Genomic DNA, 16,260 nt, shown 5'->3' with positions numbered 1-16,260 from the left:
GGTGATGAATGTTAACTGGACTAATTGCGGTGATCATTTCACAATATGTACATATATCAAATCATTATGTTGTCCACCTGAAACAAATACAATGTTATATGTCAGTTATATCTCAATTTTTTTGTATTTAAAAAATTTTTATTGTAGTATAATTGACATACATTATATTAATTTCAGCTGGACAACATAAAATTATATTACAATTTTTAAAAATAAAAAAATAAAAAATTTAGTGATGATAAAATATAAATTAGAGATATATGTATCAACATGGATAAATGTCAAGAACAATTTTGAGAGAAAAATGCCAACTGTAGGAGCATTTCTTTGCTATAATGCTGTCTATAAATGATCCTAAACATGCAATAGGATACTAGATACTGTATGAGTTCTTGCATGTATGATAAAGGTATATAAAGATGCATGAATCAAGACATGGAAGCAACCTAAATGACCACTGACAGATGACTAGATAAAGAAGTTGTGGTATATTTATACAATGGAATACTACTCAGCCATAAAAAGAATAAAATAATGTCACTTGCAGCAACATAGATGGCCCTAGAGATCGTCATTCTAAGTGAAGTAAGCCAGAAAAAGAAAGAAAAAATACCATATGATATCACGCATATGTGGAATCTAAGAAAAAAAAGGACACTATGAACTCATCTACAAAACAGAAACAGACTCACAGACATAGAGAACAATCTAATGGTTTCTGGGGGAAGGGGGTGGGAAGGGATAAATTTGGGAGTTTGAGATTTGCAAATGTTAGCCACTATATATAAAAACAGATTTTAAGAAAGATTCTTCTGTACAGCACAGGGAACAATGTTCAATATCTTGTAATAATCTTTAATGAAAAAGAATATGAAAGTGAACATATGCATATATATATATATGCATGACTGGGACATTGTGCTGGACACCACACATTGACACATTATAATTGACTGTATTTCAATTAAAAAAATGCATGAAAATGAAAAAAGAAAAAAACAGTCTTGTGTTAGTATTATGAAAGAGTTAGCCCTGGTCTAAACACTGCTCTGGTCCCATCTAAGTAATCTTTAAAAGCAGGACTCAAAAGGATCATACTATTTCCATGTAATTTAGTTGTGTCCCAGAACAAAGCTCAAATACAAAAATATCCAGCACCTAACAAGGTAAAATTCACAATGTCTGGCATACAGTCAGATTACCAGGATGATCTTACTTAAGCAGATCCATAAAAGAATAAATTCTATTTTCCCTGGATACATTAGATTATATGCCCTATAGTTGACTGAGAAACATCACAATAATTTTTCTTAGGCTTATGTACATTTCAGTAATAATTTCAAGTAGGTTATTTTTTGACTAGAAGATGGACTAGATGATTAGAGGCAGGATGCACACTGAATTTTCACAGAATCCAAATGAAGTACTTGCTTTATCTGGCCAGACAACTGCAGTACCTTAGATAATGCCAGTTTTCTCAGAATTGAACAATGCCTGGCTAGAGTTTTAATTGTAAATGTTGATACAGTAATACACAATTAAGATATTATTTTTAAAGAATATATTATTAAAGATGCTAACTCCATTTATTTTCAGATACTCATTTTTTTTCATTATCATTAAGGAAAAAACTCAAAAATATTCCAAGAAATAAAATGAACTTACTCAAAATTAATTAGATTCAATAGTAACATCCAGCATAGATCTTGGAAATCATTTTTTTTTTTTTAATGGAGGTACTGGGGATTGAACCCAGGACCTCGTACATGCTAAGCATGAGCTCTACTGAGATAAGCCCTCCCCCTAGAAATCATTCCTTAAAGATGAATCATCAAAGACCTGAAACCACATCAAATGGTTGTAAATTAACTTTAATGGTGATGCCAAATCTATTGTTACGGCCATGTTTGAGCAATCAATTACAGGATGTACAAGTAGACAAAGATGGGTGTAGGTGTGTAAACAAAACAGTAACAAATATATTTTTGCTATAATTCTAGATCAAATATAATTCTAACAGTTATTCTGTTAAGTGTGAAGTCCTGAACACACACAAAATCTTCCAATAATAGGGTTTTTTTCCCGCAAATTCTAATGGTTTTCTAAAACTTTGAGTCTTCTAAGATAATTAAAGCATTTTCCAGTAGGATGACTTAAATTAGGATGCTTTTAAACTACTGTTAGAATTTGTTGGCTGGTATTAAGTGGCAGTTATAAAGGATTCTCTACAGTTAGAATTCTAGAGTTTTCTTATTGCTTTTTGAGACTGATTAAATAATTGGGAACTACATTCTTTAAAGCAACTAAGGGAATTAACTGAAGGAAAAAATAGTAAAGCATTCAGTAAAAAGGTTTTCTCTGGTACTAAAAGCACAAGAATGAAAGCTACTCTGCCTGTACGCTCCAGCATTTCCCAGGGCAGTTGCAGAATTAGAATTGGTTTCTCTGAAATACCTTATTTCAAAATATTATGTAGGTTGAAGAATCCACTCTACTTCCTAGAAAAGAAACTAACAAAACTAAACAATCCACAAAAGGGGATTGGGTTGATAACGGTACCTTGTATACAAAAGACAATTGTGGGGTTGTGTTTTTTGTTCTTAAACTTAAATATGCAACTTTCTAGTAATCATATTAATAATCTGAAACTCTTGCCAATATTTCTACTGCAATTGTGTTCTGGTCCTCTAATTTTAAAATAATAAAGCAATCTAGAAATCTAAAGCCCTCTCCCCACCATTTTCCTTATATGTAAAATTGTGTTTTAGTATAAGACAACCTTCCTGTAAAATTTAGAGGGCAAAAGATATAAGCAGAAAAAAGAAAATGTTTCTACATTCTTTCTTTTTTTTAGAGAACTGTGAAAAAGGAGTAGATGGTTATTCTCCAGATGATGAAATAAACAAGCCAATGTGCCCAGTGGTGTGGGTAACTGTGTTTACCCTAGTGCTACCCATCTCTAAACCTTTTAGTATGAGATAACTAAGGTGGTGGATCAAAACGTGAGAATGAAAAAGATGTTCCCTCCCTGACTGATAACAGTAACAAAGGCACACCAGCTGGCTCTCCTTGCAGTATGAACTAACTCTTCCTTGTCTACCTGTCCCAAAACTGGTATCTGTGAGTGGCAATTCCACACCAACTCACACAATAGGTGCTTAGTAAGTATGAGTGGTGACTCAACACCATACGTTAAATGACAACAAATGACTCCACGTGTGTCCTGGAAAGTTAGCTTCTCAGTCCTTCCTTACCTTACAGGGCTCTCTCAGGATTACCTTCAAGGCCTAAGAGAAACTCAGAGATATTTTCACACCACCTACTGCCAAGACCTTAACTGTGTGGGAATACTCAACATTTGAACAGCCTAGAACCACCAGAAATAGTTATGATTAACATTAAATGTGCCTCATTAATAAAATTATTGCAGCAGCTTACCTTACCAGGGATTGTGCTACTAAGTGTTTTACACAGATTATCTCATTTATTCTTCCCAGTGATTGGTACTATTGTTTTCTCTTCATTTTCCAAAAAGGAAACTAAGTCACAGAGAGATCAAAGTGCCTTGTCCAAAGTGACACAGACAACAGGGAGGTGGAACAGGACTTGAACCAGGTGTCTAAGTTCAGAACTTCAGTGCTTAAATACTGTCCATCCTCATAATGGCTATTCAAAGTATTCTCAGTAAATATAACCATCTACTTTGACAGGTTTTTTTGATAATACCAAACATGCCCAAGAATCTATCAATTAAAAAAACAAAGTACATTCTTACTACCTTCTTCTCCTGCCTCCCAAAAGAGCACACATCATACATATTATTGAGTTTTTTATATGCCCCAAATAATATCCAACAATTTGTACCTGATTCTGCAACATGAATTTCAAGATTGTTCAGTCTTGGCCCACAAGAATGCACTATTGCAATTGGCTTGTATGAACAAGAAGGAAATCCTTTCTTCCCAAGCAGGCAGCTGCTCTCTGTAAAATGCTGCTTGGCTGGTGGAAATCACATAACGGCTGGGAGGGGTGAGAACTGACAAAGTATTGGGGAACTAGGGTTGTTTTGTTTTGTTTTTATTGCTCTGCCACTGACTTGCACTTACTGAACAAAACACACATATCCCTTTAGCACTGGCACACTGAATCAATTGTGACAAACCTTTTCCATTGCATACATTTCCAAAGCACACATTTCAGTTAGTTCAGTGTACCTCTCAGATGCGGAGATTAAGAAAAAGCTGAAAGCTTCTGAAAACAAACAAAAAAACCCTCTACTCGGCAGGCAATAAACAAAAGAAGGAATCAGTATTGGTTAAGGTAATGGTACTGTTGTAACAGCAAAACACTGGAATCTTTGTGGTTTCATCCATTTGTTTCATCCAGATGTTTTCTTTTCTTGCTCATATAAAGTCCAGTGGGCAAGAGATAGGAAGACTAGCACCTCTGCTTTGTACAGTCATTCAGGGACCCAGGCTGCAGACTCTGCCATCTTCCTCACCTGGGGACCTGGGCAGCAGAGAAGGGAGGAGAAGATGGCACACAGGGAGCTTCTTGGGCTGGGTTTAGAAGTGACACACATCATTTCTGCTCACATTCCACCAGGCAGAACCAGTCATATGCTCATATGTAACTGCAAGGGAGGCTGGGAAGTGGACTCCAACTGTGGTCCATGAAGAAAAGGACATAGCGGGTGAACAGCAAGCCAGTATCTCTGCCAAACTCAGGGCCTCCAACAGCAAAGAGTAAAGGACACTACCAAGAGCAGTGGACCTAGCAGCAGCTTCATGAACCGACGTGCATCACATGAAAGAGACTCTACAGAAGACACGCAACCGTCAGCTCCACACCCAGCGATATGCAGCACTGCAAGAATCTCCCTCGTGCATTCGTTCAACAGCACTTACTGAGCACCCAGACTGTGGGCCAGAGAACATCTGTAACCACCATGGAGCTTACAGTCTGGTGGGAGGGAAGGGCCAGGATTTACCTGAAGGAGGAGCAGCTTGAGCTGCTTGATGAGAACAAACATCTCCAGCCCCTGGCACAGGGCTGACACATGACGGCATCTGAGTGAAAAGGAGATGAAATGAAGCCAAGCAGGCAGTTGCCTGTGTGCTGGGATATGAGGAAGAAAGCATTTGCGGATAAAGGTACCTTGGGTAAGGATGGAGAAAACCTCCAACTCCCACATATAAGTAAAACGGAAAGTGGAAATGAAGTTTCTATAAGCTTCACCTTGCAAGTTAAAAAACCAAAAAGACATGTAAATGGCTTTTAAAGAAAGCCTATACCTAATACAACAATGTTTTGGGGGCCCTCGTGAATTTCACACGCTGGCATTATACCCTCAGCGTTCCCTTAAGGAGACTACCAGCCCAAAGTGACCATGTTTAATGTCAAGACTTGCTATTACTATATACTACACACTCAGAGTGTCCCCACAGCAAACCACGCATGAGGACTGCTTTTATAGCAAAGCCAGTAAACTTTCACTTCCCCAAAGATAACTTTAAAAACAACGTACACTGACTAGTCATTCATGGCCAGGCTTTAAAGCACAGTTGCAATTTAACCTCATAGAGTAGAATCTTCTAAATTACATTTCCCCTGGACCTGATTTTTTTTTAAATAACTTTAATTTTATTTCTATATTATTTAACCTTTATTGAAGGCTAACTATGTGCCAGATAATGTGCTAAGTACTTCCCATAGATTACTTTACTTAATACTCGTATCAGCCTGTTCTGTAGCACAACAGCATAAGAGGCTTCAAGTGATTAAGCTGCTTGTCCAGAGATACAGAGCTTATAGTTAGGGGGAGCTGGAATACAAGATAGTCTAATTGAAGCCTGAGGACTTGATGGTTTCCAGATGACTGCATATTTTGCTAAGCTGTCTCAAATAATGTACAGCATGAGGTGGAAGTACAAGTAAGTAAATGATTAAAATACACAGAAGTTTTTACAGATGTGCAATGGATGGCAGGATGGTATTCTAGGAAAAAAGCTATCATATTAAAGATTCAACTTTTAAACTTAGTTTTCAACTTTCCTTCACATATTTATAAGTTTCTGAGATAGAATTTCCTATATGATTCAAGAGCTTTAAAAATTAGAAAATATCAACTATAGTACATTTTGCAGGGGACTATGGAATCAATCAAATGACAAGCAGTTATAGAATATCTTCCTATGTGCATGTCTCTTTGGAGAATTCAGAAAGTATAAGGCATGGCCTTTGCACTTAAGGGTTAAAACTAAATCAGGAAATAAAACTGGTATTTGCAAAAAAAAAAAAAAAAGTTAGGTAACAACATGTAACATAGTCCGTAAGTTTGAGAACAATTCAGAAAAAGAAGAACCAAGTATCAGATGCAATTGCCAGAAAAGGACTCTTGGAGCGTAAGACATTTAAAATGAATTCTGAAGGGACAAAATAACATCTGCTTTGAAGACAGGTTATATAAGAACTTTTAGTAACTGTAAAGCATGGGCATGATAAAGAATAAAACTGTTCTATTATAATTTATAAGACTATTCTGATGAAAAATTAATTTTAACAGTAACATCAATGACTTCCATATGCCAGTTTATCCACTGAAATACTAAACTTTGAGCATCTGTCTCTTTCTATTCACATGGCAAGCTACTGGTGTTCAGATAGAATAATTCCAGCATGGATGATAGCAGATTGGAATCACGTTTAAAATTTGCACTGTCAGATAAGGGATGCACAGTAATCCTTTCATAATTTCTCCATGCTCTTCCAGAACATGAGAGGAAGGAAAACCTGGCTCTCAACCAGCTGAACAGGCATACTGAATTAGAGAATAAAGCCTCATGAATGTCACTTCAAGTCTTCCTACCGGTGACATTAGAAAACTATCATGCTATACACCAGAAACTGACACATTGTAACTGACTATACTTCAATTTAAAAAAAAAAAGAAAGAAAAGAAAACTTAAATTTTAACTGGGATCCCACTGATTGAGCATCCATCCTGCAGAGAAGGACCTGACACAGACCTCATTTTCATCCTTCAGTGCTTGGGCCATTAATTCAAGTTCCACAAAAGGACCTCTTCAGTTACAGCAGCCCTGGGCTGGCTTTACTCTCCTTAAATGGTTTTTAATAGCAAGAAAAATCTGGATCATATTCATCTCAAAGTCTTGCAAGGATTCACAAGCAACACCCACATAAGAAGGAGCATAACAAATTTTAGCTTGATTTTTATCAGAATTGTATACTCCCGATCACAATCAAGAATATGTTTAAATGCTTCTTATGCAGAAGAAAAGGAGAAAATAACTATAGGTTTTTAAAATGAGACCTTGAAAAATAAATAAAATAAATATAAACCCCCTTCACTGCACCAAGCAATGCTTTTTAGGCACTTAGATCCACTGTCTCTTTTTAAAATAAATTACAGGCTCTTTATGAACAGGAAATACATCTTCTGCTTCTTTGTCTGTGGCACCAGTCACCTACTGAGTAACGAGCTTGCTGCAAATGATAGGTGAACTGCTAAAAGGCAAAAGAGAATACTGGCTACTAAATGTGAGGAAAGCCATGGGGAAGAAACACCCTCACAATCTCCAACAGCATCCAACAGGCTTACCTTGACCCCAAAATAGACACCCACATAGTCTCCTCCCCAGGGGCCCAGAAAGGAGGAAATCTGCTCCATCCCCATCCCATCTGCTAATTATTACCAGCATGGCCTGAAGAGACAAATGCTGAGATCTTGATCAAGAGCTTGAGGAACGAAGGATAACAGGGAATCCGCCTCCAACAGTTATGGGCAACCCAAGGAAGAGATGGGTGGCCAGAGATAGGGGATAAAGTACATCCCTCATCTCCTTCCTGTCAGTTCTCCCCTAGGTGTTCCTAGTCCTCATGGAGTTTGGGGGATGACAGGATGAAGAGCTAGACCTCACCTTTATTTTTTAAGAAGACCCTCTTGTATTGTGGGGGGCGCTGGTTGGGTATCAAAGAATGGAAATACTGACTGCTGAGTGGCACGACCACCAATGATGAGAGCCCACATCCCACCCCGGGCCCTCCCCTCCAAGACTGAGTCTTCAGTAATCGGCAGGCAGCTGTTCCAGTCAAGGAACTGAGGGGCCTCCATCATGACAGTAGGCCTGTCCTGTAATTAAATCATCCCGTGTTTTGTCATCATCCCTTGTCCTACTGAATCCTAAGTAGAGCCGCCTTCAGCACAAGGGCTTCAAAGTCATTTGGACAAGCCTTTTAGACATGGAAGAACCCAGACTGCAAAAACAAACTGTTCAGTCAGAGTGTGTTCCTATGACACAGGATGTATTCCCCATGGATGGTCCACTGTTTTCCGAGGGCTGGGCACAGGTCAAACAAAGGCACGGGACATTTTGTTCTATGGCCCAAATACTCGGCATTCTCTTCTGCCAGGGACAGAGCCGTCCCCTGCAGTCTGAGACACAAAGAGCTCTCTGGGACTGGTCACAGGGCCCTCGGTTAGATGTGGAGACTATTTACAGATTCTCCCTTTTCACTGGCTTCAGATTTCTACCAGCACCGGGGACATAAAGTGAAACACAGACGTACAGACTGCAGCCTGCCACGGGAAGCAGAGTAACTGCCCTGAATGAACATAAGTATGTCTTATAAAATATGTCCTGGGTCAGCAGCCTGGGATGGCAACGCATCGTGCCCCAGGCACAGCCTCCCACTCCGCTCCCCACTTCCCTGCTCTGCCCGCAGCGGTCCTCCGCGCCAGAAGGCCCAGGACACCTAGTAGACTCCTCTTCACCCTTCAAAATCCAGCTCCTCTATGATTTCCCTGGGGAATCTTTCAGTGATATCTTCATCCTCCCACTCTCTGCTTCACGGAGCTCACCATCCCCTCCAGAGAGCCCCTTCCCGGTTACCTGGCACATTTTTCTGATTCCATCTAACATGCCATGTAGCAATTATGTGTTTATATATCTGGCTCCCAGAACAGACGGTGAGATCTTCATGCCTAGTATATACTGTTGGGTTTTTTTTTTATCACATTCCCAGCACCCAGCATGCTGCCTGACTCCTGGTAGCTATTTAATATGTGATAAATTAACAGGCAAAAAGAGTTTTTCAATTCGCAACGTTTTTTTTTTTTTTACAAAGCTTCTCTTTTTTGTTCTACTTTCTTAAATCACTAATGCAAACCATCCTTTTTCATCTAATTCATATTAAATTAAAAAGGAGAAAAAAGGTATATGCATATATTATTACAATAGGTATACCAGTCTTTTTTAAAGTAAGAGTCTGCAGGCTGTGTCATTCCTGTAATAGAAGCAGTTAAGTCAGGTGAGGATCCCACCCCACAGAACAGAGCAAGAATTAGAGGTGAGACACCCCAAGAGCTGTGTGGCACATAACTTGTTACTGCACAGTTCCTTCCTGCAGTTCAGTCTGTGCTCTGTTGTTCTTAAACGACACAATGCTGAGATATGTGCCCCTCTCCAAAACTATCCTAGAGTTCTAATTATTATAAACAGTAATTTCTTCTTATAAGACCAAATTTCCATTTCTCTATATTTATAAACAAAGCCTCCTTTCATCAATTACACCATTGCATCAGATCTGCGAAAAATCACCTTCAGAGTGTGTAAATATTTGAATTTTATCATTATAATGTGAATATAAATTATATCTCCTTTCAATTAGCACAGGATTTTTTTTTTTGTCATTGCCATGATGGGATCTGATGAATGAGCTTGCATTTCGTACATTTTGTTTAGATATATGACTGTGAGTCTTTCATCTTAGATACCATGACAAAGAATTAATTATGTTGATTGTGCTGAATTTGCATCCTCAGGGTTAGGGAAAATGATAATGGCAACCTATAAAGCTAATGAAATTGTATATAATCACAGACTATTTGGTACAATTAATGATTTAGGAGCTGAGTCTACTCCAAGCTTGAGTCCTGAAGCTTAATTTTAATCATAATGCCAATCACCAAATGTTTTAACCAAGCTGCTAACAGAGCTTCTTAGGATATTATATGCACTGACATGAACAGAAATCCACGTCTTCATTTCCTTAAGCCACATGGAAAGAGCCTCCTAGGGATTTTTTTTTAAGTTATATGTTGAAGGGAAACAGTCGAGTGAAACAAAGAGAATTCAGGTCAATATATCTGAGCAAAGATTTTAAAGGTTCATGGGAAAACAACAGTCTGAATATAAAGCTTTAGTTATAAATCACTAGATGTGATCAAAGTAACTGAAGAAATAAAATAATTATTATAGCTTTTTTTTGCAGGTTAACATACAAAAACAAAAACACCAAAATCTTTTAACAAATATATCTTTGTATATTTAAAACCACCTTTGTATGTGTTCGCCTAACAACTGTACATAAGCTTATTGCAGAGTTCCTCTTTCTTTGTTTAATCACAAGGGTGTGGGACAAATTGAGCTTTGTTGGCTCAACAAACACAGAACACTCAGAATAACTGAGTCAGCTGCCCTGTCGTCCGTCACCTCTTCCTTAACAATCACTTCAAAATCATATAAAATGTAAGTCTGCCCTTCCTTCGCAGAGTCAGGTGCTCAAGGCTACTGAACTTTCCTGTAGTCATAACTTAGTCAAGTAGAAAAATAATTCTAATTCCAGCTCTTAACCTACCTTGAAGAACTTCCATGGGGAGAACAGTCCAGGCATTTTCCAGGTAGGAAATATAAATATAGCGAGCCGTATTGCAGGCCAGGCCAATGTACAGAACCCTAAAAAGAACCAAGGAATATAAGTTGAGGCTCCAGTAGAGATAAAACACACAAACATCACCTACATTTTCCCCTGCCCAAAACATCCATCATCCAGCAGACAGTGTTCCAAACTCAGGAGTGGGGAAGCTAACGGACAATTAAATTTAACCATGAACTCTGAGGAATAAGAAGATTGCCTCCAACATATCTGCCCTCAGTCTTTTCAAAATGCTTGTTAATATAAAAGTGAACATCACCCTTCCTGAAACTTAATTAGTAGCAGAGATGATGCTTTTTTAAGATAGTCTGGGCATACTGCCATCCCTAATGACACTGCTGGCTTCCTTCCAGGTGGCTACAGGGTAAATATCCCTGGGATTGTAGCCACTTCACCATGAAGGGGGAAGGACAGGAAAAAAAGAGAACACGTGAATATGTGGCCTCACTTGCAATACCCAAGTTACCAAGCAGTTTCACAAAGACACTCTCAAGGTCATTGAAAACTATCATCCAGGGATAAATAATAAACTATTTGGAAATCAAATACTTCTTCCTATCAATTCAATTGATTCAAGTTCATTACTTAGGAAAAACAATCCATGAGATCTATCACATGCTTACAAAACTGATAAATACATATCAGCCTCTAGCTTTCCCCCTCACAATCACCACCTCCAAAATTAGGAATAAAAACAAAATAAATAAAGGCCTAAAATGGTGAGTCCAAGCATAAGGTTACGAGCTCTCTCATTCTGAACCGGACAGGTGGTTTGGAAGCAAACAGTGGCTGCTTCTCTTTACAAAACATAACCCAATGGTAGGGACTGCTTCTTCTCGGTTGTTTTCCGTTTTCTGTTAATTTTCCCAACCTTAATGCTTTTGTTGTTTTCTAAATCCAGGTGGAGGAAAACTAGAAGGTAAAAGAAATAAACCAATCTGACAATCAGTGGTATTTTCCTAATCTTGCTCAACTGTATTTTTATATTAAAATCATTCCTATAAATGGTGTTCTCTTTTTCTAACTTTGGATCGAGGAAAGGAAATGTTCTGAGGCATCCAGCTGGTATTAACTGCAAATACGAAACAGAAGACAGGGAAATACCAAAAAAAAAAAAAAAAAAAAAAGCGTTGAAGGGTAGGGATGGGATAGGAAATGGATATTAGAAGGGATTTAGGAGAACTTCAGTAATGAAAAGGTCTAGATTATCATATTCTGTGGACATCTGTGGACATTATGTTTTTTTACTTTTTTCCTTTTCAGTCCTGTTTGATAAAAAAGTCTGCTGAACAAACTTGCTATAAATCCATCAACCAGGGTACCTCTGCTAGGAAACAACAACAAAAAGCCCACAGGAAGTTAAAATGCAAAATACACTATACAAACACACGAGTCACACAAATATGTTTCCTTCTAAATTCTAAACCAGCTCTGCTGATGACGTCAACTTAGCCTAACGCAGGGGCAGCAAACATTTTCTAGGGCCATACAGTGAACAGTTTGGGCTTGCAGGTCTCTTGCAACCACTCAACTCTGCTGTAGTAGCATGAAAGCAACCACAGACGATACGTAAATGAATGAACATGGACGGCTGTGTTTCAATAAAATCTGAATTATAAACACGGAAATTTAAATTTCATATGCTTTGTCATGTGTCACAAAATAGTATTCCTCTTGTGACTTTTTTCAACCACTTAAAAGTACAGAAAAGTATCCAGATCCGACCCCAGGGGTCATAGCTTGCCCACCTCTGGCCTAGCTCATTAGTTCTTACTAATTCTGGCCGCGTATCAGATTTACTCGGGTAGCTGTTAAAAACTACAGATGTTCAGGCCCACGGTACTCTCAATTAAGGCTCTCTAGGATTGGAACCCAGGCATTATGCTTCTGAAAGCTCCCCAGGTTAGTCAGATACTGAGCCAAAAGGCGGAGAACCACTGATCTAGCTCACTCCAACAGCTCCCAGGAATTCTTTTCGGTTATCCCATCATAAAAAAATGTAGTAATACATCTTCCTTGTGTTCACATTGCCTATCCTGAACCTTCCTTTGGAGCCCACTTCTAAAGCAGGGTTACCATGACAACTGTTATTCAATCTAGGCCATAGTCCACAGGCCCTGGCCTACAGTAACCCAGAGCCAATCAGCCCAGTTTAAGAGGCAGGCTATGCTATGCCGTCAAACCTCTACCCGCATGGAACTCAGCCACTGCAGTCCGGAACACCTGGGACCCTCAGGTCTCAAGATGCCACCAACAAGCCCAGTAGCTATGAGCTTGATAATATCTTTCTTTCCCACGTTTCTAATCTCACAACTGATAGTCCTTCAGGACCAAACAGATGCTTTAAAGGAGAAAACACAAAATAAGAAGTATCCAGAGCGTGTTAGTTCATCACTTTGATCCCTAATTTCCTCATATATCAAGCAGATAACAACATCGATTCTGCAGGCTTGTTGTCATAATTACAACACAATGAGCTGCCAATAAAAAGCACTCAATAAGTGGTATTATTATTATTGCTACTTTAAAGAACAGTATCCAAGTGCCCTTTTGTTTCCTGATACAACTTTTACCTCTTAATTCCAAAAGAGAGGAACATCAGCATTCCTTTCTCACCAACTGTTCTGGAGAAGCCAGTGGCTTCAAAAAATCAGCAAGAGTAAGTAAAATATGGGCAGAAAGGAAGGCAGCATTTTGATCTATGAAAAGGGGAAGAAGTAGACACATATTTATCGAATAGTCACTGAAAAATATTGCAGCAACCCAAGACTCTCTTTAATATTTGAATGGGACAGTTAAACTGCTGTATTCACTGTATTCACTGTTATGGGCTGAACTGTGTCCCCCTCTAAAATTCGTATATTAAAGTCGTAAATGCTAACCCCGCAGTACCTCAGGGTGTGGCTGTACTTGAAGACAAGGGCCTCTCGACAGGTAATTACGGTAAAACTATTTTATGAGGGTGGGCCCTAAGCCAGCGTGACTGGTGTCCTGATAAGAAGAGATTAGGAGACAGGCATAGAGGGGAGACCAGGCGAAGACACTTGGAAGATGAGCCAAGGGGAGAAATCCTCAGAAGAAATCAGTCCTGCCAACACCTTGATCTTAGACTTTCAGCTTCCAGAACTGTGAGGAAATAGATTTGTGTTTTTTTAAGCCATCCAGTCTGTGGTACTTTGTTAAGGCTGCCCTAGCAAATGAGTAACTCACCCTCACCAAATTAAGGATCTGCTAATAAAAAGGAATTTATGTTTTACAAGACCATCTTCTGGACAATCAGGTTCTTTATGCTGAATACAGAGCACACATTTGGGGTCCTAGCACTTTCCTGAGACTTAAGAGGTCTGGAAATACAGAAGAACAGTCTAAACCATGTCTTGCCACGAGATGCAGATGCCTACTGAGCACCTACAGTGACACAGCTCAGAAACGTCACTGCTTTCTTGTGTCACAACAGGAAGCCAGTAGGTACAAAAGCAGGCAAGAAACAAAGGCGATTTTAAAAACAGACGGTACAGACAAGTGAGCTTATCCACAAAGAACACAACTGGTAAAAGGAGCAAATGATTCAGCAGAAAACACTGCATCACAGAAAACCCAAATCACTTGTCAAACTCCTTGATTCTGCATTTGAGCAAAATGTAGTGGTAGCAGAAAAGTGCTCATGAGATTCTAATTTCTTACAAAACCACAATTCACAGTGTTGGCAGAATAAGTTGATTGGTGATTATCTTATAATAAAGCTGGTACTCTTTTCCCAGAAAGACAGAATTCAAGATACAGATACATGTGAGTCATCCTGCAATTTAATTATGATGCCCTACTTTTCTAATTTAAAACATCTATATAATATGGCTGAATGTCCCCTGAGAATGCTTCTAAGCTGCAAAAAACATGAATTTTGCTCAATAAATTAACTGAGATACCACTATGTACCATACACTATACTGGACTGAAGGGGAATAAAAATGAAGAGAAATCCTCTTTACCTTTGAGGAAATTACACTCTAGTAAGGAGACAGACACATGAGCAAATAAATACAATATTGTAAGGGGTCTGCACAAAGTGCTACGGCAGCACAAAGGAGAGGTTCTTAGCTACCCCTGGGGGTTCCAGGACACCTGGGTTAGAAGCAAATAGACAAAGAGACAGGGATAAGCATCACAGGGAGAGGGAACCACAGAAACAAGGTTAACCATAAAACCTCAAGGATTTACAGATAGAGAGGGTATTTGAAAAATATAAGAAGGATCAAAGTCTAAGGACCTACAAAGAGATGAGCGAACTTCTCAAGCCCAGATCCACCTGGAAATCATTCTCTATTCCAGAGATAATACAGGGTATGAGCAGCAAAGAAAGACCTAAGCAGGATTACCCTACAAGGCTCTCAGATGTGTGAGACAGAAGAGCAGCACCAGGCAAGGAGAACCCATTCTCAGCCAAATGAGTAATTGGCAGCAAGCATTTTGCAAAGCCTCTATCAGAGAAACCGAAAAGGTCCTCAAAAAAGAAAAAGCACTGGAGGAAAACAAAATACCCTGGATGAGGATGGCTTTTATTAACCAGAAGTGGAGAATTTGCAGATGCAGACTGAACATGCTCTCAATCTGTGTTACAAACCGTCGCACAAAGACGCACATTCCAAAGCACACAAGCGTTGGTCTGGGGCCTGGGCGAAGATGAAGGCAGACCAGCAACAAGCCAAGATTCAGAAAGTAGCATTTCGAAAGGTTACAGACCACTCAGACGATGTCCTCGGCTACACCTGGCTAGAATTTCATTAGGAACACGACTTCCTCGTGAGAAAGAAATGGTCATTAATATCAGATACTTGGAGCACAGCCTTTAGTCTGCCTCCTAGGAATCATCTTAGGTTTTCTATGGTAAACAGTATCATCCTTCTACGGTCTATAAGGACTTGTCAGTTAAAAAAAGAACCTCCTGCAGATATTGTTACAGATGTCTTTGTAGAGCTGGCAAACATCAGCTGCTAACGAAGGTCAAGATTCTGCTGCTTAATGTAAGCATTCAGTGTAAGCAGTGCCCTCCTCCCCAGGAATGAAGCTTATTTCCAGCATAAACACCAATTTACACTGACGACCTTACAGTAACATGATGTTCCCTTGTCAGCTTAAGAAGGTAGGAAAACAGATATCTAAACTCTCTAGAAGATAGAAGGTTTAGGCCTTGAGTTAAATTTTAGTCTAGAAAATTCCTGTTTTTCTCATAGCCAACCCTTTCCTCCCAACCAAACCCCATGATATAATGTTCCTGTGGGTGGCCCCCCCAGGAATTCTCTGCCCCCGTCTAGCAAAACAGAGTTTTACTGTCACTGTTTGGAATCTTGTGTCCTGCCTCTCCTTTCTTGACCTCTCCGTGGCATTCCCTGCCATCCTGTGTCCCACTCCCAGGGCTGGCTGGCTTGAAAGGATTCTAGCTGGCATTCCTTGGAATTCCCACCCAAAGCAAGGGGCCCAAGCTACCACCCTAGGATACTTTCCCCATGCCACAGAGGTAGCAGG

At 39.2% G+C, this 16,260-nt stretch overlaps 1 protein-coding gene across 2 annotated transcripts in view; it reads right to left on the bottom strand.

Moving 5' to 3' along the window:
• The window catches only part of MFSD6 (major facilitator superfamily domain containing 6), a 69,915-nt gene that overhangs the window by 10,920 nt on the left and 42,735 nt on the right, over window positions 1-16,260 (bottom strand). For both annotated transcript variants that reach the window (XM_074364032.1, XM_074364033.1), the window contains exon 3: window positions 10,660-10,757. In XM_074364032.1, the coding sequence (XP_074220133.1) occupies window positions 10,660-10,757 (98 nt within the window). The remainder of the gene's footprint in view (window positions 1-10,659; window positions 10,758-16,260) is intronic.

This window comes from Camelus bactrianus, chromosome 5, assembly GCF_048773025.1.
Source record: "Camelus bactrianus isolate YW-2024 breed Bactrian camel chromosome 5, ASM4877302v1, whole genome shotgun sequence".
Lineage (NCBI taxonomy): Eukaryota > Metazoa > Chordata > Mammalia > Artiodactyla > Camelidae > Camelus > Camelus bactrianus.
Note: the sequence above shows the minus strand (reverse complement) of the source record. Positions and strands in the feature narration are given on the sequence as shown.